Below are 21,130 nucleotides of genomic sequence, written 5' to 3' on the forward strand. Positions count from 1 at the left end.
ACCAAATTAGCCTTGAGGAGATTGTGTTGGACAAGAACGCTTTCTTTGACGGATCCTCCGTCAGAATGGTGATCGCTCCGATCATTCGGAGAAAGGCACCCGCCAACAATAGCTGATCACAGGGTCATGTGGTTGTGGACATAGATTCCCATGGGAACAAAACACATATGCTGCATGGTCCTAGAGAGTGCAGTGGTGTTATACACATCTATGGTGCGGGAGTTGCCAAACACCAACAACTGAGTTCTGGTTGTTTTTCTTTCTTTCTGATATCTTCAGAACCAACATGAAGGCGTTGGTTGTCCTCCATCAAGCGCAACGATGGTGCCCTACCTACTGGTTCACCATCACCTTGTTGAAGTCACTGGTGGCCCGACTGCTCCCCTGCAGTATCTCAGCATCGGTGGTCGCCTGTGAAAGCGTCGGAGTTGTGAACCGTTGTTGGGTTAAGTGGGCAAAAGGCCAGGTTTTGTGATACATAAGTTCCAAACGTAGGGGTTCTATGATATTTACTTTTTTAAAAAACTAAACCCTCCCAAGTGGCCATGTCCCCATCCCACCCACCCTCTATTCCTTCCTGTAATCAACCCCCACCCATGAGGCCACGATTCCACGAACCATCCGCCGCCGACCAAAACTCTCCTCCACGAGCCAACAGGCTCTCGGCTCTCCAATAGCAGCTTCCCGCCGCTTGCGTCGGTGCATCTCCACGCCGCCATTGCGTCTAGGTTGCGCCACTCTGCCGTCGCCTGCTCCAGCCTGCGGCGCGTCGGCTGGGGTGAACCCACGGGTCTACCCGACCCGTGTGGTAAAAGTTTTGATCCGATGTCAGGTCCGGGTTCTGAACCTGTCGGGTGCCATCCATACCCAAGATTAAGCACGTTTGAAAAAATAAAGATTGGAACCAGGCTAGCTCGGAACAATCTAGGTCTTTGTTGATTTTCTTTTAAAATCATCAATCTAGGTCTTTGATTTCCTTTTAAAATCGCCTGGGAACAAAGTTAACTGCTGACATGCCCAAGTTACTTCCGTCATCCCAAATCCACCCCAAACTGAGATTTCTGCTTCCTAAAAAAAAGAACTGAAAGTGCTACTTTTTCTAGGAACGTCTTCATTTCGGATATCTTACCACTTCACCAGCTAAAACAACACGAAGAGGCGACTTGTTTGATCGAATTTCGCTACCTAGGTAGGAGTAAGCTTTACGAGTCCACGACAACCTTCAAAAAGCAGAAATGTATGGCTTGCTTCAGTCCTACTTATCATGCGCCCTGATCCAGAACTGCTAAAGCGCCTCCGCCGCGACGTGATTAATATTTAAGACCATATGTTGACATTCAGCTGAGGATCTTTACACGCACGTACATAGTCTCCTGATATCTTACTCCACTATCCCTTCTTTTCTTTTTATCTATATACACTTAGCATGGGCAAGATTTTTCCAAAATATCTACTCCCTCCGTGCAATAAATGATGTCTCAAATTTCTCAAAATTTGAATGTATCTAGACATGACTTAGTGTATAGATGCATCCGAATTTAATTAAAATTGAGACACCATTTGTTGGACGGAGGAAGTATATACATTTAGACTCCCAAATCCTCTTACCTTTTCCATTTTTCCTAGATAAACAATTTTAATGTAGGCGGGAAACTGGGAATGAAGATAGAATGTGAGAGGAAGGCCAAATGACAATTGTTTATCTACTGTCTCCGTTCCATAAATGTTGGCAAGATTTTGAACTGGAGCTAGTTTAAACCCGCGCCAATCTTTGTGGAACAGAGGGAGTAGCATATTTGGTCCGAAAAAACCTTCGTAGTACAGATATATAGAAACAGAGAGAGTAGTTGACTTTCTTCTCTTCCCCCTGAAGCTATAGGGAGGACAATAGCACCCACTAATGCTAGAAAAATCTTAGTATTTGTAAGCCTACAAATCAAAAAACCTAGGAGAAGTTCTTCCGGCTAAAACAGAGATCCTAGATACTTCTTTCAATATTTATTTGGATTAAAGAGGTCCTAAAGAGAGAAAAATACTTTGAATTTTACTTCCACAAAATGGAAGATTGCAGCAGTTCCTTACTACTTTACAAGTTGTGGCCCTTGGCTTCTTCATCACACTTTGTGTGGGTTGGGATAGCTTGCCAAAATAGCGAAGAAAAAAGTTACGAGTAGCAAACATAATAACAAGGAATTCTGAAAATGCACGAGAGAAAGAGGGGAACACATACATGTTTTTTTTGCTGGGGAAACACAAAGCTTGTATTTAGATCTCTCAAAGGATTTTGAAAATGTGCTTGTATTTCTTCCCGAATGCAACTAGACGCGTTTCAGTGTGTGTATCTAGGCAAAGTTGTCACAAATAGTTCGGAACTGAGAAAATAGTAGCAGATATAATAACATGGAATTTTGAAAATGTACGAGAGCAAGAGGGGAACACAAATGTGTTTTGTTTTGCTAAGGAAACACAAAGCTTGTATCAGAGTTTTCAAATAATTTTGAAAATGTGCTTGTAAAGCATAGGAGTTGGGAGAAAATCCCCAAGGATTGGGATGGACCACGGCACTGAAGGAAACAAAACTGTCTGGGTTGCCATTTCCATTTTTTTCTCTTATTTGTTCTATCCAGACAGGCTTCGTCAGCACTGGCGGAGCTTAGTTGGAGTCCAGGTTGAGACATGTTCCTCTTCTAAATTAAAATTACACTAATCCAAAGTAAGTTTGCATGCGGATCGAGGACAAATTTCCAGTTGGTCTCGTCTACATTTTGGTGGTTCAGAAGGACAAAAAAAGGGATTGCCGGAAACACATTTGATCACCAAAGGATCGCAAAAGGGCTGGTAAAACTTGTCTCACCTTCACCCAGTGCCAGTGGATTTAGCCTAAAAGCAGACCTGATATTTCCATTCCATGGCGTCCGTTTTTTTCTTTCTGAAAGCACCCATGGCAAACCGTTGTAGAGATCATGGCATGCCATGACGAGGAATAAATCCCCTTACCTTGTTTGCCAATTGAACTTGAATATATATGGAAGGCAGTTGGCAGCTCAACCACTGGAAGTTTGAAGCTGGAAGGTGTCTGTAAATTGTGTAGCAAGTAGTTCGAATACAGGAGTTGCAGCTTGGTGGGGTTTGCAATTTGTTAACAATCAAAAGAATGAGCACATCTGCACAAAGAAAACTCAGTCGGACCCAATAATGGTCAAATCGGGAGCAGATCTTTGCATGTGTATTACTTGATAAGTGATAGAGTTCTAGAAGTTGACTAACTTGAACGGTATATATATAATTGAATAAATAAGTGTTCTACGTAATACCAGTGTATTCTTCACACTTGCCAGAAAAAAATGAAGGGCCGTGGGCTTGATTGGGGCCAGTATATGCCTGGAGTATGACCTAAAATAGAGATCTCACTTAAATATGATCGTTGAAAATTGGAGGAGCTGGACAAAAAAGAACCTGCCAATAAATAAATACATTAAGAACCCAACAACATATGATACATTAGGGTATTCACATGCTGTCATCAAGAGCATCTCCGCGGTTTCTCAAATTTTAGTTCCCTATATATTTCTATACGACCTCTAACCATGTCTTTAACCACGTTTTGTGGTTAGAAGTTCCACCTTTCATCTGATCCGCTTATGTGACATCTAATAGTGAGGATTAAAAAATTAAAGTTTGCACTGAATAGAGGTTTTTATCTGATACGTCCTCTAGTTAGTAATTACTAGAAATATAGGATTTAAAAAAAATATTAGAGTTAAATTGCATGCACATTAGCATATAAGTGTGATTAGCATTAGTTATCACTGAGTATGTTAAAATTATACTGCATAAATATCCCTAAGCCCTTCCATAGATTAGCATGATATAGCATCAAATTACACTGATTAGGCCATAATTATGCATAGTGCAGATATGAGGATTCCCTATCCAACCCTGAAATGTGAGGATCCCAAGTTGGATATAAGGAACGCTTAAGAATAGGGAATGAATAAGAAACCAGCTGGAGAAGGTTTTTGAGTCATATTTCCTAAATATGACAACAGAAAATGAAAAAGATAACCTGCTGGAGATGATATACGGACTTAGAGGTGCCTCTAAACATTGCATCAATTCTTTGTTGCTTAGAGGTGTCTCTTTCCTTAGAGCAACCTCCAAAAGCTAAAAATATATGAGACCCGCTTGTCGACCTCTAAGTATTAAAGTTATGATGTATTTTTAAAAAGTTATTTATTTGTTGGTGAGTCTATTTAGAAAAAACAATTTAATCTATGCATGACAATATTTGGTGATAAATATAAAGGTCAGAGAGTAGGTCTTGACTTAAAAGCAAAGGTTGTGGATGCGCAGTACTACCAGTCAAGAGGATGCATATCAACTAGGCACACTTGCTTTGACTTGACCACTTCTAAGATCTGATTGCTCTCCCGACCCATGGCGCGCGTACCGAAGAAAGTACTGCTACCAAAACCAACTGTTCCTTTGCCTTTAGCTTGTCATTTTCACAGCTAAAATTAGAACAGAAAGCGAACGGAAAATGACCATGTGACAGTGTCTTCACGGGAGGCTCAATGCCATATGAAAAACTCAAATAGAGTACTGTTCAATCCTTTCGTAGTTTTTTGTTTTGTAACTTTGAACCTTTGCACGTGCCAGTGGATATCCAATGAACTATGGAGGAGACACCCTACAAAAAGTGGATTGCAGACATCAACAAAGAAACACAAGGATTTTGACTTCAGAGCATTGCACAATTCAAAACGATACGGCACCTGTCAGCCATATGAAAAACTGGTGCATCCTCGAGTGTACTGTTTAACTCTCAAGTCTATTTTTTTTTTGAAACGGAGGCAAACTTTGCCTCATCATATTGATTAAGAAAGAGTGTTACAAGAGAACAACAAAACAAAATCTACCCAAACCGGCACATGAACGAACTACTCTCGCGGTAAGAAAGATCTCAAATGAATGTCACCCGCAACCCCCCAAGTAGAGGCCTCTCTTTTAATTTTACTTGCGACGACCGTGGGCATAGAGAAGATCTTCCGGAACACCCTCGCGTTTTTTTCATTCCAAATCTCCCAAGAAACAAGCATCACCAAAGTGGCCATGACTTTTCGTCGGTTCCCTTGAATGTTGATAACGGAGCACCACCTGACCGAATTAAAGCTAGACCAATGTAACAAATCGAAATGAACGAGACCCAACCAATCTCTGATCATTCGCCAAACGTTCAACGAGTAACGATATTTTCCTCCAGAATCCCCAATCCGCCCAAATCAGTCGGAGAGCAAGCAACCTTCCAATTATGTTCACAGAAACCTTTTATACCTCTGAACCGTTGCATGTGCCATTAGATATCCAGTTAACAATGGAGGACGGACACACAATGACTGGGTTGCAGAGTTCAATAAAGAAATCGCTGATTTTGACTTCAGAGAGGTGCACAATTCAAAATGATAAAACGCCTATCAAATCAAGGGGCCCTGTTCAAATTTGCTACATGTCAATACCGTCGGCAAAAACAGGTCAATGGAAACAATTTAGTTTGCACGGTTGGTGTCAATATGGTAAACAAAATAGTTTGCACGGTTGGTGTGAACATATATGGTCGGGGGCCTAATTGTCTGTTCAGGCCAGCATATTACAATCCCATATGCTGAAGATATGAGTAGGTGGACTAGAAATATACAGCTGTAGTTGAAAGTAGACACATTTTGCCATGTACCTGGACTGAAAGAGAAAGCGAAAGGACACCCAGCTTCATGGTTGGGCGACCATATTATCTTTCCTGTGCTCCCGAGTAAGGTTAGTGCACAGTTAGTAATTACCAATCAACCTTTCCAGATTTGTGTGGAAACGAAAACTAACAACAATGCAGGATAGGATAGGTGCACCAACATGTAGTCCCTTGTGGCCACTCTGAAGTTGTCTATGGAGAAGCGACTGTCCATGGAGAAGAGCGTTTTGGTTTGGTCGAAGTCACACTTTCCAGCTGCAATTATATATTCTGCAAGTGGACAATGCAGTGAGAATATACAATCTCTGATGGAAGGTAAGACACGGGCAATAATCCACCGAGTGTGTGCTCAGTGCTCATCTGCTCGTTGACCAAACCTCCCTATCCTACCCGTTTATGGATTCACTTTCACAGCCACGATGATGCTCTGCATCCCTCTCATCAGCTGGGCATGGCAAAGCGGCGGCAACCCCACCACACCATTGCACTAGACAGATAAATATTCCCGGCTCTTGTCTTCTCCTGCTCCTCCCCTGATTCCTTCAAATCCACCAGACCACCACCATTGGCTACTTCCATACAAAGCTCAGCCCGGTGCTCTTCAATCTATCTACTTGTAGAGAATCCGCACTCGGATCCGAGTCTCTGCTCATTGGAGGCAGCAGAGCTAGACGAGCAAGTCATGGAAGCAGTGACGGCGCCAGGAAAGCGTATTATAATGATGTGCATGGCGGTAGCGGCGCTGCTGGTCTCTTTGGGTGTCCGTGCCGGCGAGGCGGCACCGACGGCCGGGGCACCGGCGCAGGAGCTAGGGCGAGGCTTCTCGGCCGTCCACGACACGTCCTACCCGCAGTTCCAGCCGGTGCTCTCCGACCCCACCGGCGTCTTCGCCCTGGGCTTCCTCCGCGTCAACTCCAGCCTGCTCGACATCGCCGTCCTCCACCTCCCTTCCGCTTTCCCCCTCTGGCGGGCCATCCCAGACCGCCCCGCGCCGTGGTCCGCTGCGGCGTCCCTCTCCTTCAACGGCAGTCTCGTGCTCACGGACGGCGCCACCAACCAGGTGCTCTGGTCCACCCCGGCTGCGGCGGCCGGCGACCGCGCCGTTCTCCTCAACACCTCAAACCTTCAAATCCAAAGCAGCAGCTCGCCAGGTGCTGCTTGGCAAAGCTTCGACTACCCTTCGGACACAATCGTCCAGGACCAGAACCTCACCTCATCGGCGGCGCTTTACACCGTCGACCGGCGCTTCGCCATGCGACTGGGGAGCCACTACTTCGGTCTGTACATCGAGCCGCCGCCGTCGACATCGCGCGGCGTCGCCCCCGCCATGTACTTGAAGCACACGGCGCTGGAGGCAAAGGCCCAGATCGAGATCGGACCCAACGGCGCCCCGATATACGCGCGCGTGGAGGTCGACGGCTTCCTCGGCATGTACCAGAAGGAAGGGCCCCCCGCCGACGTCATGTCCTTCGACACCTTCAACCACGGCATCAAGGCCTTCCGCCGCATGACTCTCGAGCCCGACGGCAACCTCCGCGCCTACTACTGGGACGGATCCGGGTCCCGATGGGCCCTCGACTACACCGCCATCACAGACTCCTGTGAACTGCCCACCACCTGCGGCGCCTACAGCGTCTGCGTCCCGCCCAGCGGCCGGTGCGCTTGCCTGGCCAACGCGACCGACGGCTCGGGAAGCTGCGCCGCCGCCGAAACAGGGAGCAGCGGCCTGTGCGGCACAACGGGCGGTGAGGTCGGCGGCTTGTACTGGACGGTGCGGAAACAGGGCGTGGAGCCGGTGAACAAGGAACTGCTGGGATTCGAGCACGCGCCGTCGGCGGAAGACTGCGAGGCGCGGTGCGCGCGCAACTGCAGCTGCTGGGGCGCCGTGTACAGCAACGGGACGGGGTACTGCTACCTCATGGACTACCCGGCGCAGCTGATGGTGGCGGCCGACGAGAGGAGGGTGGGCTACTTCAAGGTGAGGAGCTTGGAGGAGGAAAAGGCTTCGACCGGCGGGAGGGCGGCGGCCGGCGTCAAGGCGGCGCTGCTTGCGGTCGGCGTCGCGCTGGTGGTTGCCGCGGCGGCGTTCGGGGCGTACAGGGTGTGGGACAGGAGGCGCCGTACGGAAGCGGAAACGATGCGGCAGATGGGCACCGACGGCGATGGGCTCTCGCCGGGGCCGTACAAGAACCTGGGCTCCTTTAGCTCCGTCGAGCTCTCCAGCAGCTTCAACTCCTTCCGAAGGTAGCCAAGTGGAGATCTGTGACGCCTCAGAGATCCGGACTTCCGCAGTATTCCAACAGAACAGATCGGTTGAGATCGCCGTGGACGCAGAAGGCGCACGGGCACAGCAAGGGAAGGCGCGACGGCGGCCGCTGATCGGAGAGGAGAGGCCAGACCGAGACGATCGGTCGGTGGTATTTGGGCTGCATCTTGCGGCAACAAACGTGAGGAAGCTGTTTGGGGCCTTTTGGGCAGGGCAGTGTGATTTGGCCCGTTCTGATCTTTTGGTAGCCTAGTGGCCTGTGATACAGGAGGATTCCAAACGGAAGGACGCATCCACATTCAATTTCACAATTCCGCTTGGTGCAGGCTTTCCATCCGCCAGTTTTTAGAAGATGCCCCATTCAGTTTGTACTTTGATAAAACGTCCAACTGCAGATTATACTTTGCCGGAAACAGGGTACTTGATCAAGTTCGCTAGGACCTCGTTTGGATGTTGACATTGACAGCCATGGAATTTAATTTGTTTCAAAATCAAATCAGCTTAGCATTGCTATGGAGAGTGAACCTGAATTTTTGTGTTTCGATGTTCAATTATTTGGGGCTTGCAATTCAGAAGGAGAGACTGATTCTAATGTCTGTTTGAATGGACGATGCAATTCAGAAGGAGAGACTGATTCTAATGTCTGTTTGAATGGACGAACGTGGAATCGCCCAAATAGAAGAGCATGGACAATGGAAGGGTGCCGAGGAGGAGGTCATCACAAAGGGGCCGTGCAAGAGGGAAAGGGAAGAGGAGGTCATCAAGGAGAGGGTGTTGTTGGGGAAGAAGGGTGGGGCAAGGGTTGCTAGGAATGCAGGAGAGATGAGAGAAGGAGAGAGCGCTAGCCTGCCCGCCGTCGAGGTGCGAGTCACGACACCGCTTCTCGTCGTTGTCTCCGCTTCTATCATTTTTTCTTATTTTTCTTTACCGGGTAAGTGATGGTGCGGGACGCCGAATTCCGTGAAGCATTCGATGTTGAGCTTCAATTCCAAGCGTGAATGTCATGTGCATCCAAACAAGGATATTTGGAATGCGCAAGAACCACTGTCCAATTCTGACCCTCAATATCAACATCGAAAAGTGGTGTTAAAAAATATCGAGCGAACCTTTGTGACGATAAAATAAAAGAACATGTGCTCATGTAGTCATGTTTTCTTTTGTATCCACACAAGAATGTATATCCAAGTATGCAGTGAGGAGAATGAAAATGGATCAAATCAGAATCCCTGTACAGATCACCACTAACTCCCAAGATTATTATGGTCACTACGGCCTAAACACAACACAATCTCAATCAACTACTCGTGTCTCGTGTGTAGGAGGAACTAGGAACCTACAACGTACGTGTCAGCATTGGCAATCCTCCGAGTCTGCGACGCATTACCTTGCGAGCTCTGCTCCGTTTCTAAAACGAAGATACCCTGCGACGTCGTCCCGGTGCTTGCAGGATTCCCACTAGCAGCAGCGGGAGCAGGGGTTCTGCTGGGACAGGAAGCGCCGGCGCCCGCGCCGGAGGAGACCGGCTCATCGGCAACAACGATCTCCACGTGATCCTCCGGCGCCGGCTCATCGGCAACAACGATCTCCACGTGATCCGCGGCTGCCGGCGCCAACGTCGACACAGCTTCGCCTTGGAGTGTGTTGCTGCCGTCTGATGAGGACGTGGACGGCCGGGCCATGGCGATGGCGTAGTAGACGGGCGGCATGGCCACGGCGGAGCCTGCGCGGTGCTTGGCGGTGGCCCGCATGGAGGCGCGGCAGATGGGGCAGGTGGATTGTTGCTTGAGCCAGGCGTCGATGCAGGCGACGTGGAAGGCGTGGCCGCAGAAGGGGAGCACGCGCACCACGTCCTTCGCCTCGTACTCCTCCAGGCAAACCGTGCACCTGCATTTGGCGGCCATTGTTATCCACTCGATGCAGCAGCACGGCAGGACTAAATAATCGAAAATTGAGTTTTTACGGTTTTGCTATCTCTAAGTCGATTGAAAAATAACTATTTTTAATTTGACAATAGCAACTATTTGGTTCAATCACTAAGATTCATGTAAAATTCATACAAGTACAAATGATGGAAAAAAAAATCTGAACCGAATGTATACGATCGTCGATTAAGAAATAACTATTTGCTGACTGAGAAAAACTATTTTTCTAAGTTGATGCTACCAACCGTCTAATTCAACTACCGAGATTCATATAAGATTCATACAAGTACAATGATGATGAAAAATCTTAATCGAATGGCTATAATCACCGACGAAGAAATAACTATTTTTGGGTCTAGTGAGAAATTGGCATTCCGTTTTAGGTGTGTTCTCGTGGCTTGGATTATGATATAGCACCATCGAAACCCACAAAAACAGAAAAAATAAACTAGTTATGAAGCAAAAAATAAGTGAAATAAATGGGATTATTATTCCTGTTGTTCTGAGTTAGTGAAGGAAATGACAATGTATCTAAATTTATAAATTTCTCGATTGTCCCAATGCTGCAGATAGAGCAGCTGTAGGCTTTTTAGTCTTCCTTGTTTAAAAAAAAAAGAAGCAGCAGCAGCTGCAGACCTTTTTATCTGCTTTTCAGACAGGCTTTATATCTCTGTCTACGTCAATCTCAATTGACTAAATCTCTGCATTGACAAATCAATACTACATGCCCACAAATGGTCTAGTGCTTTGCTGCGTTGTCAAATCCGGAAGGATTCCCGCAGAAACTAGAAACTGTGGTACGCTTAATTCTACACCATCTATTCGAAATGGCTAATGTTTTCCTGTCGAAAAACTAGGAAAATGCAAGCTGCGAAAAAGGCGTACCCGTTACCCCAGGCTGAGTAGCTTGCCCAAAGATACTCAAAAGAAATTGAGCCCAAGGATACTCAAAAAGAAATTGATAACCGAGAACTAGTGTAATGTGGAACTAAACAATACTAGATGATGCCCGCACGTTGTTGCAGAAATTTTTAGTTAACATAAAAAGTATTAAAAATTGAAAGCATATAATAAATTGTACGTTTTTCATTTAGTGGAAATAACTTGATAGAAGTAACGTAGATGCATGTGCAAAAGTATGAGGTTTTTCATTAAATATGTATGAACAAATTAATTATGTGATGACGTGGCATGTTTAGAAAAATGAAATAGTGGTTGCTTTAGCGATCAGTGATTTCTTTGTGCGCGTCAATCAGTAAAACGAGAAAGAGCCATACGCAGCGAAGAGAAATTAAGAAAGGGGGGGCTGAAGTGATCGATCTTAACTGCGACTCCTCCTGCGCGGGCGGCCGCTGGAAGTCGTTGCCGAACTTGACCGTGGGGAAGGCGGTCACCACGGCCGGCTCCATCCCACGGAGGCCGCCTCGCTCCACATGAATGGCCGGGAAGGCGGCGTCGCTGGCTTGCGCGGCAGCGGCCGCGGCGTGCTCTGCCGCGGCAGCCCTCAGCTGGATGCGCGCGCAGATGAGCCTGGTGAAGACGAAGAGCACGAAGAAGGCGCTGACCGAGAAGGCCATGAGGGTCGTCACCATGTTCATGCCCATGCCCCTCGACGCCGCCGGCGCAGACATTGCTCCTCTAGCATCAGACGCCGATGAGTTCTGCGAGTAATCAACGAGTGGAGCGCCTACTTTGTCGGTCGATTTGTTGGCACGTACATACGGCCGCGCTCGCGCGCCTCGAACTCTCTCTCCGTTGTTCTTGCATAATAAAAGAAGAAGAAGAAAGAAGAGGACATCGATGGGGAAGGAAGAAGAAGATGCGGAGCGGATAGAGGCAAAGCGTCGCGACAGCGAGCGCGCGCCCCCCGTGCCCTTCTCGCCTCCGGAAATTGTTTATACTCCGTATATCTTTTATTTTCCTAGAGTACTAGGAATAATAATCTATGGCTCGGCTGCCGACTAATGGCACGCTAATCCATGTCGTGGAAGAATCTAATCGAGTTGTTAACGGACTAAGTGATTATGTCGAGCAATTAACAAGTCAATTATCGATGGGCCTTGGCTACGCTAGGCTAGGCTAGGCCGGCCGTCGCTTTCAGCCGCGGTGGTGGCCGGCCGTCGTCGCATTATGAATAGCTGCGTGCATGAGCGAGCGGTCGATTTGCGCGGGTGTTTGTCAGCGTGTGGTGTGGATCGGCTGTTTTTTTTTCCCACACGACGGTGTCGCCACCACGGCGCACTGCCAACGGTTCCACGCCAAATAAATGGCCGCGTCGTCCGCGCCCCGGGCGGGACCAGAGTGCCGTCTCAACTCATTTCTCTGTTTTCTTTGCCCTGTTTCCTCTGTTTCGTGTGGGTTGGTACGTAGAAGACGGTGGTGTAGTACGTGGTTTTCGGCCGACCAACCGTGCAAACACTCTGTGCGTGTCATCGGATTGTAAGAAAGCCCAAGATTGCAGGCAAGCAAGGCATCCGCATAGCACAGTCAACACGGACTCTTCGCATCATTTATTAGAGTTAACGGCAATGGCTCGTGTATTTAAACTGACTCTAAATGATTTGTTAGCATTAAATGCATATTGTACAATGAAATGAAGACTCTTATCTAACTCCTAGCTAACTCTTCGACAATTGTTGTTATAAGAGTTTGACTATTCACGAAGAGTCAGTTCTCTTCTCTATCATATTCCTTTTTCTTTCACATCACAAAATTTCAAATAAGAGTCAGTTAAGAGTTAACCTCTGATGAGCCCTAAGTCATCCCGAACACCTAGTTTTGAAAACCGGACCGGACCGCCGGTTGAACCGGAAAAAACCCGGAACCGGAGGCCTCGCTGGTCTGTTAAGCGCACTGGAGCGGACAAGGAAGTGAACCGGATTTTTTCCGGTCGGACAGGCGGTTTTCATGTGAACCGGCGAAAACCGGTGTCGGTCCGACCGGTTGGACCGCCGAACGGGCCTTATTTAATGGGCTTCCTTCAGTGTTTGTCATGGGCCTCAGATTTACGTTCTAAAAATAGCGCAGTGGGTGGGAATCGATCCCAGGATCGCTGGGTAAGGGACGCAAGGACCTACTCGCTAGCCAGCCAAGCCCTAAGTCATCCCGAACACCTAGTTTTGAAAACCGGACCGGACCGCCGGTTGAACCGGAAAAAACCCGGAACCGGAGGCCTCGCTGGTCTGTTAAGCGCACTGGACCGGACAAGGAAGTGAACCGGATTTTTTCCGGTCGGACAGGCGGTTTTCATGTGAACCGGCGAAAACCGGTGTCGGTCCGACCGGTTGGACCGCCGAACGGGCCTTATTTAATGGGCTTCCTTCAGTGTTTGTCATGGGCCTCAGATTTACGTTCTAAAAATAGCGCAGTGGGTGGGAATCGATCCCAGGATCGCTGGGTAAGGGACGCAAGGACCTACTCGCTAGCCAGCCAAGCCCTAAGTCATCCCGAACACCTAGTTTTGAAAACCGGACCGGACCGCCGGTTGAACCGGAAAAAACCCGGAACCGGAGGCCTCGCTGGTCTGTTAAGCGCACTGGACCGGACAAGGAAGTGAACCGGATTTTTTCCGGTCGGACAGGCGGTTTTCATGTGAACCGGCGAAAACCGGTGTCGGTCCGACCGGTTGGACCGCCGAACGGGCCTTATTTAATGGGCTTCCTTCAGTGTTTGTCATGGGCCTCAGATTTACGTTCTAAAAATAGCGCAGTGGGTGGGAATCGATCCCAGGATTGCTGGGTAAGGGACGCAAGGACCTACTCGCTAGCCAGCCAAGCCCTAAGTCATCCCGAACACCTAGTTTTGAAAACCGGACCGGACCGCCGGTTGAACCGGAAAAAACCCGGAACCGGAGGCCTCGCTGGTCTGTTAAGCGCACTGGACCGGACAAGGAAGTGAACCGGATTTTTTCCGGTCGGACAGGCGGTTTTCATGTGAACCGGCGAAAACCGGTGTCGGTCCGACCGGTTGGACCGCCGAACGGGCCTTATTTAATGGGCTTCCTTCAGTGTTTGTCATGGGCCTCAGATTTACGTTCTAAAAATAGCGCCGTGGGTGGGAATCGATCCCAGGATCGCTGGGTAAGGGACGCAAGGACCTACTCGCTAGCCAGCCAAGCCCTAAGTCATCCCGAACACCTAGTTTTGAAAACCGGACCGGACCGCCGGTTGAACCGGAAAAAACCCGGAACCGGAGGCCTCGCTGGTCTGTTAAGCGCACTGGAGCGGACAAGGAAGTGAACCGGATTTTTTCCGGTCGGACAGGCGGTTTTCATGTGAACCGGCGAAAACCGGTGTCGGTCCGACCGGTTGGACCGCCGAACGGGCCTTATTTAATGGGCTTCCTTCAGTGTTTGTCATGGGCCTCAGATTTACGTTCTAAAAATAGCGCAGTGGGTGGGAATCGATCCCAGGATCGCTGGGTAAGGGACGCAAGGACCTACTCGCTAGCCAGCCAAGCCACCAGCAACTTGTGTTTGGTAACGGAGGTCCACTTTCTTACAGTTTCAACTGCCGGTCAGACCAGTGAACTCCTCACCGGTTCGATGACCGGTCCGGTTTTCAAAACTGGGCCCGAACAGTAGAGTCAGTACTGACTTTCCACATCATGTAGATTCAACGGTAAAATAACACGTGCAATGACTTGTGTCTTTAAATTGACTCTATATAATTTGTTAGCATTAAATGCGATGTTGTGCAATGATTAAAAGGTAGACTCTTAGCTGATAGTTCTTAGCTGACTCTTAGCTGACTCTTCGTCGATTCTTTCCTTAAGAGTCTAACTCTTCACGAAGAGTCAGTTCTCTTCCCTCTCCTATTTCTCTTTCCTCCACACAAGCAAATTTTAAATAAGAGTCAGCCATTGCGGACGCCGTTACTACTAAATTACTCGTGAAAAAGAGTTTAATTTTTTTCTTGTAAAAAATGATTTATCCATGGAAAGTCTGATTGATTGGAAAATACGACATCAACATAGATACGAGAACGAAGAGATTTAAGCACTCTTTGTAGACAAGTTCCAAAAATGTGGGATATACTACGTCAAGGAGTAACATTAAACGCCGAGTGCAAATCATGATATGCAACTTAGCAACCCATGCAATAGGAATTCAAAAGAAAAGTGTCAAATTGCCAAGGGACAAGTAGCACCATATAAGGATTTAATTTTCGGAACTTATGATGAGCGAGCGTTCGCTCTTTATTCTCTCCGAGCGAACAATCGGTTGCCCATCCGATTGAGAAGACTGTGGCTGAGATCGTGCCAATGTCTTGTGAGATGACAACTTTAGTTTGGTGGCATGGTAACTCTAATTCTGTAGGACCTTAACTTTGGTCTGTGAGGGTGGCAACTTTAGTTCTATGCGTTTGGCAACTACACCCCCGTCGCTCCAGAAGGCTGGGAAGCGAACGTATAATTCCGTGGGGTGGCAACTTTAGTTCTATGGGTGTGGCAACTTTAATCTGTGAGAATATCAACTTTAGTTCTAAGCGGATAGCAACTTTACTCGTCGCGCTAGAAGACCAGGGAGCGAACGTTTGCTCCCTATTCCATCCCTTTAAATTTTTAGAGGGAGTTGAAGCTTCCATTGCGACAATTCCCAAGTAAGTTAATTGATATTATTTCCTCTCAAATCATCACATTGCCAAAAAAAGTCTGACCTATAACAACCAAGATGAATTCTAATGTATTTCCGGTTTTGCACAAAACACATCATAAAAGTCAGTAAGCTAATCAAAACCGAGTTAACAAGAAGCACTCAACCTGGGAACATAGATTTTTGGCTTTTCCGCCACTGGGGCCTCTCCTCAAACATACCCTCGACCCTCTGTCTATTCATTTTGTGAAATTTTCAATAGTGAGCATGAAGGGATCGTAACCTGTAAATTGGAAGTGACATGCCTATGCCAAAGTAGTTATGAAAATACTATGATACTTTTTTTTCTTCACTACATTTATCAATGTTGTTTCACAAAATATTGCAAGATTGTAACAAACCATACAAAAAAGCATCATAAGCATAGCACTGTCCCCCACAGAGGAACAAGATCAAGCTCTTTCGATGACTAACAACAAGAATGAATTAACATCTCCACAAGAATAAAAAATTCATGCAAGATTATGGATAGCAATGGGTGCCCGAACGCCCAACGGGTCTAGACCCGATTTATCATGTGGGTCTGGTAAAAAGTTAGACCCGCGGGTCTGTAAATGAGAAATTTTCGGACCCGTCGGGTCTTGCGGGTCCGGTTCTGGTAGGGCCAGACCTGAACCCGTATACCCGGTTCATAATCTGGACCCCCAATGTCAGCATTATTCTAAATTCGGCCCAACCCAATCCTCCAGCCTAGGCCCAACTAAACAACCCTAGCTAGCCTTCCATACCCACGACAACGAGGGCATGACCGCTAAGCACGAGGCCCCCTCGGTTCCTCTCAATTTCTTCCTCTCCCGTGTGCCGCCAGCATCCTGCCCCCAAGCCTCCCTCTACCTCTCCACACCCCCAAGCAGCCACGCCACCTGCCGGCGATGCTCGGCCCAACCTCTCTCATCCCTCGGTCGCCGGAGCACGTAGAACGAGGATGACCGATGAGGATGAGCGCGGAGCGTCGCCACCTCCGACCGCCACCCTCTCGGCATCTCGTCTTCGCAGCTACTCTTCTTCCTCATAGCTATTGTCGTTCTTCTTCTGGCGAGTTCTTGGATGGATGGATACATTCCTGACCGGGGATTTGGGTTTTAGGGGTCTGATTTGTTTTTTGCCGGAGGATTCACTTCGTATTTGTTGTTGCCACCTCTGATTCGATTGGATGGATGAATTCGAAAGCAAGAATTAACTAGAAACCGTGATTAATTGCGCCGGCTTAGTTTGCTGTAATTTTTGCTGTTATGTTGATGAGGCTCTTCGGTCGGATATACCCGATGGGTACCGGGTCTGGGAAAATTTTAGACCCGGTGCCGGGTCCGGGTCGCAAGGCGGGTGCCCGGGTCCAGGTCCAGATTGTCCCGACCCGGCCCCGAACCTGCCGGATGCCATCCATACGCAAGATCCAGTACTAGAGGAGATGGTGAGAGACTACGTGGGGGCGTGGGTTCTTCGTGCTCGGGTGCAGCGCGCTCAGACGTTGGTCGCCGTCGAAGTCATAGATGCCGAAGCTTCACACCATGGTCATCGCCAGACTTGAATTGCATCCCAACATTGTACCGCCCCTGCGAACACCCTGATCCGCCTCTAGCGCACCGGTCGGCGGTAGACGCGGGCGAGATCCGGGCTGGGTGGCCGGCAATTGGCGCTGGCGAGATATGGCCGGGCGGCGGTGTCCGACGCGGGAAATGGCAACATCCGGTGAGGCGGCGGCGAGACGCGGCAGTGTAATCGGGGCAGGGAAGACGGTGGTTCGGGGAATAATTAGGTGCTCGGGAGATATTTTTAGAGGTGGGTTGGGGACCAGGTCCAACAAGCATATACAAATGGTCCAGGATGCTAGTCCACCATCCACGAACGACCCGAGCTGGTCCACCTAAATGCTCACGCTCAAGTGTTCCAGCACACGAACAACCTGGACGGCCCAGTATTCACCATTGTTCAATACCGAGTACGGGGCCAAAAAAGATAAATGGACGCTGCATGATTTCGATATCACTGGGAGGCGGGAGCCAAAAATCGATGTCCTCTCATATATGCATAACAAGAAGCACACAATTGCAAACACATGAAGAAAAAAAGCTAACAAGCACTCGAAGATAATAAAAACTTCTAGGATGGTGAAGCTTCAGTTCGGAGATCCGTGTGCCACCTATGCTAGATAAACACATTCCTAGCCACCCATAGTAGCTATTTATGACCCATCCTGGTGAACTCATAATCCTCCACGTGATGCCAAAGAACTCACAACCAAAATTAGACCAAAAGTTTTCTCTTTGACGGTGCTAATTGCGCAACTGTGCCCACAATTTTCATCTAGCACATGCGGTTGAGGGAAGCGCGGTGATGAAAATATTTTGCACGCATGTACTACTGGACGAAATTGACGACATCATCTTGATTGTTTGACCTTTTAAATTTTAAAATGTTTTAACACTCAAACAGTGTACCCATTTTACGGTCTGTTATCACAGTTAAGTTTGTCTCAACGATATTTTCAAAACTAAATCCTATATTGATATGTTTTGATAACTATATATTTTTTTCACCCTAAAAGTTATCCAACAACATAAGAAGTTGCCAACTGTTAATAACAGTTACAAGTCGGTTTTAATTTCATATGAAATAGGTTGGTAGCTTGTGTATTAAGTTATCACACAATAATATATGAACGTTACCAACATGTTAATAATGTATGTTATTTCAGATGAGGATGGTAACTTTAAAATTAAGATAAAAAACAACTGAGATCTAGTTTCAAAGTCCTCGTTGAAACGAATCCAATAGTGAAAACGGGTCATAAATCGGACCTAGGATTGAGCTACAAGACATTTGGAATTTCTGAAAACAACATTAAATGCGTTGACATTAACATTTCTTGACTTTCTGATATGTGCACTAGCAAAATCTCCATTTTCTTTGTGTCTACCAAGCAATACCAAGTTTTGCATGCAAGCTCTCCTAAAAGAAAGATTTGTTCAGCATAGTGGACCAAATGACCCGAAGCGTGTGCATGCGGGAGAGCAAGATTATAGTAGTGTGCGCATTAAGATTCAGTTTTCTCCTTTTGCGATTGCATTGGATCAAATCTTTAAAGGAGATTTAAGAACATAGGATGCACATAGGAAAGTGCAAAACCTTTCAGTACAAATTACTCCACCGCTATTAATTCATACGATAAAATCATTCTTGGCACACAATTTAACCTCATTTTTCTTGGAGAAGATCTTGTATAAGCATGGAGGTTAACTAGTTTGCTGCATAGTGATGGATCACATCGCACATATCCCACATCAAACCAAGATAAGATAGTGAAATAATGTAGACTACATGAACTCACTCACAAGCTCCTCATCATCGGTTACATAATTCAAGATACACTTGATGAACTCGCACTCACACATTTGATTGTTCCAACGCCATGAAAATCGCACCTAGCATAAGCTCCTCTTCTGCAGTGGCACCAAAGACCTCTCCTCTAGTAGAGTGTCTCTATCGTCTTGCTCAACTCCTCAAGCTTTTTCATCCGCAGTCTTTCGCTTTCGCCCACCAGCTGCTCAAAATGCACATATAACAAAGAGGAGAAATCCACATCATTCAAGACTCATATAACACATAGAACCCTTCCAAAAGCCATTATTAACGGCCAAAACCGAGGATATATATAGTGTGTTCCCAAGAAAATAAAGCATATCTTAGGTTATATAACTTCAATCAAGCATGACTTTAGTTAATGGATCATTATTCACTAAAAGAATTAAATGCTGGGTATACAAAAGAGAAAAAGCATTTGGAGGTCCATAAAACTTAGCAGGTGGAAACAGTTTATTCAATAGACTAGCAAATTGTATATTTACCCCCTAAACTTGACAGACCGGAACATTTTCATTTGAAATTGTGTTTTAGAGTTAGAATTTGCCACGTGGCAACTGACATGGACATTACAAAAGTTGAAAAAAAGAAATCAGCAAACTTGTTGCCATGAAATTTCTAAATAACCTTCAAAACCTCTCTCCGTTCGTCCTACTTTCCAGGCCTCCTTTTGTCGTTATTTCCCCACTTAAGCTCTATCATCATTCCCCGTTTTCTCCAAATCCCTAACGCAACGAGTAGCCCACGGCATCGACTTACTCATCACATGAAAACTTGTCAAGCCTTTTTTTTTAAGAAATCATCTATGGTTGGGACTCTTGGACTCATGCATGACAAGCGTGAGGGCTCTTTAAAGTTAGTAATTTGGAAAGATGGGAAAGCTTTTGGGGGTTATTGGAAAATTCCACAGATGCAATTTTGTTGATAATTCCCCCGATGAGAACTTTCCTAATAGCCACGTAAGCCACCACGTGGCAGATGTGAGATCTAAAACATGGTTCCGAACTTTGGATTGAAATAATGTTCTCATTTGCCAAATATAATGTGTGGAATGCATGATTCACAAGATTGTGGACTAAACTGTTACCGCATGCCTAGTTTATGGATCTCCGGTACAATTTTCTCCTGGCAAAAGAAGGCAGGTTAAACTGTTAAAGTGAATATAGTCGTATGGTTGTATTTACCTCCACTAGCCTGTTGACAAGGGTAGCTTTCTCGTTGCTCTTTTCGTCGTAAGCTTCGAGACACATTTTGTACTCCTTCTCCTGCTCATCCAAGACAGAGCAAAAACAAATCCTACGATGTCACTTGGACTTGCCAACACAACTTGAATTAACAGACAGAGAGAAATGCGAAGAAGTACGGTTCGATGTGGTACTGCGAGGAGAATCAGGCAATCAGCAGTATGGCCGGCCTCACCTTCTTGAGGCAGCTCTTGCCCAGAGGCTTGAGCTGCCGGTTCAGCTTGTCGACCCGCTTGCGTATCGACTCCACCTCCCTCCGCGTTGGATCAGCCATCACTTCCAGCTCCTGCAACAGTTAATTAACAAATCAAGCTATATTTTGCCATCAGAACGATGATCAATTCATTTCCAGTTGGAATATGCTACCCTGGAAGGATTTCAAATGGGTCGCCAGGTATACGTACGAACGAACCTGGCGGATGAAGGCGAGGCGCTTGGACTCCTGCTCGACCCTGCCAAGCATGGAGAAGACCTTGTCCCTCACCTCCACCTTCTTCCGCTCGATCTCCTCCTCCTTCTCCTTGAACAGCGACAGCGCCGACGACCGCGACGACTCCCACTCCCCCGCCGCCGCATTACTGCTACCGGTCGACGAGCTCCTCACGCACACGATCTGCAACTGTTGCTCCCGGCTTCCGGTGGTCTCCATGTCTTCCTCCTGCTGCTGCATCTCAGCCTCTAATGGAATATCTTAGCAAACAGCAGGGCTGCAGGGGAAGCACCGTTTGCACACCAAACTCGTCCTAGAAAGTCTGAACCTTCTTATATCTTTGCCTCCTGATCATCCGGGCACATGTATGCCTTACAAGTGAGGGAATAGCTGGGTAGTAGTATTCGTGCCCTCCTCGCAATCTTTTTTTTTTTGAGGAACTCCTCCTCGCAATCTGAACCTTTAAGCAAGCAAAACTGTCGAGTAGTTTATCATGAACTAATGGCCATCAT

At 47.1% G+C, this 21,130-nt stretch overlaps 3 protein-coding genes across 3 annotated transcripts; 1 reads left to right on the forward strand and 2 right to left on the reverse strand.

The window, feature by feature from the left end:
• The first annotated feature begins 6,183 nt into the window (after window positions 1-6,183).
• Window positions 6,184-8,995, forward strand: LOC100841357 (PAN domain-containing protein At5g03700). The gene has a single exon (XM_003575008.4). It carries the CDS (start codon window positions 6,426-6,428, stop codon window positions 7,989-7,991), a length of 1,566 nt encoding a protein of 521 aa, XP_003575056.1. The 5' UTR covers window positions 6,184-6,425; the 3' UTR covers window positions 7,992-8,995.
• A 110-nt stretch (window positions 8,996-9,105) lies between these two features.
• Window positions 9,106-11,820, reverse strand: LOC100839220 (RING-H2 finger protein ATL80). The gene is made up of 2 exons (XM_003572530.3): window positions 11,258-11,820; window positions 9,106-9,893 (listed from the first exon to the last, which is right to left on the reverse strand). Exons 1-2 carry the CDS (start codon window positions 11,560-11,562, stop codon window positions 9,335-9,337), a joined length of 864 nt encoding a protein of 287 aa, XP_003572578.1. The 5' UTR covers window positions 11,563-11,820; the 3' UTR covers window positions 9,106-9,334.
• A 6,891-nt stretch (window positions 11,821-18,711) lies between these two features.
• On the reverse strand, window positions 18,712-21,034 carry LOC100841661. Its single transcript, XM_003575009.4, has 4 exons — window positions 20,601-21,034; window positions 20,364-20,474; window positions 20,129-20,209; window positions 18,712-19,125 (listed from the first exon to the last, which is right to left on the reverse strand). Exons 1-4 carry the CDS (start codon window positions 20,856-20,858, stop codon window positions 19,051-19,053), a joined length of 525 nt encoding a protein of 174 aa, XP_003575057.1. The 5' UTR covers window positions 20,859-21,034; the 3' UTR covers window positions 18,712-19,050.
• Window positions 21,035-21,130: the final 96 nt, after the last annotated feature.

This window comes from Brachypodium distachyon, chromosome 3 (assembly GCF_000005505.3).
Source record: "Brachypodium distachyon strain Bd21 chromosome 3, Brachypodium_distachyon_v3.0, whole genome shotgun sequence".
Lineage (NCBI taxonomy): Eukaryota > Viridiplantae > Streptophyta > Magnoliopsida > Poales > Poaceae > Brachypodium > Brachypodium distachyon.

Bases quoted from the DNA above. Each gene is read 5' to 3' on its own strand.
- LOC100841661 (XM_003575009.4), bottom strand. From the start codon at position 20,858: ATGCAGCAGCAGGAGGAAGACATGGAGACCACCGGAAGCCGGGAGCAA. The intron at 20,210-20,363 runs GTGAGGCCGGCC...TTGGATGAGCAG, and splicing joins GCAAGAGCTGCCTCAAGAAG to GAGAAGGAGTACAAAATGTG. The intron at 19,126-20,128 runs GTAAATACAACC...CATTTTGAGCAG, and splicing joins TTGTCAACAGGCTAGTGGAG to CTGGTGGGCGAAAGCGAAAG.
- LOC100839220 (XM_003572530.3), bottom strand. From the start codon at position 11,562: ATGTCTGCGCCGGCGGCGTCGAGGGGCATGGGCATGAACATGGTGACG. The intron at 9,894-11,257 runs GTTAAGATCGAT...CGCCAAATGCAG, and splicing joins CCCGCGCAGGAGGAGTCGCA to GTGCACGGTTTGCCTGGAGG.
- LOC100841357 (XM_003575008.4), top strand. From the start codon at position 6,426: ATGGAAGCAGTGACGGCGCCAGGAAAGCGTATTATAATGATGTGCATG.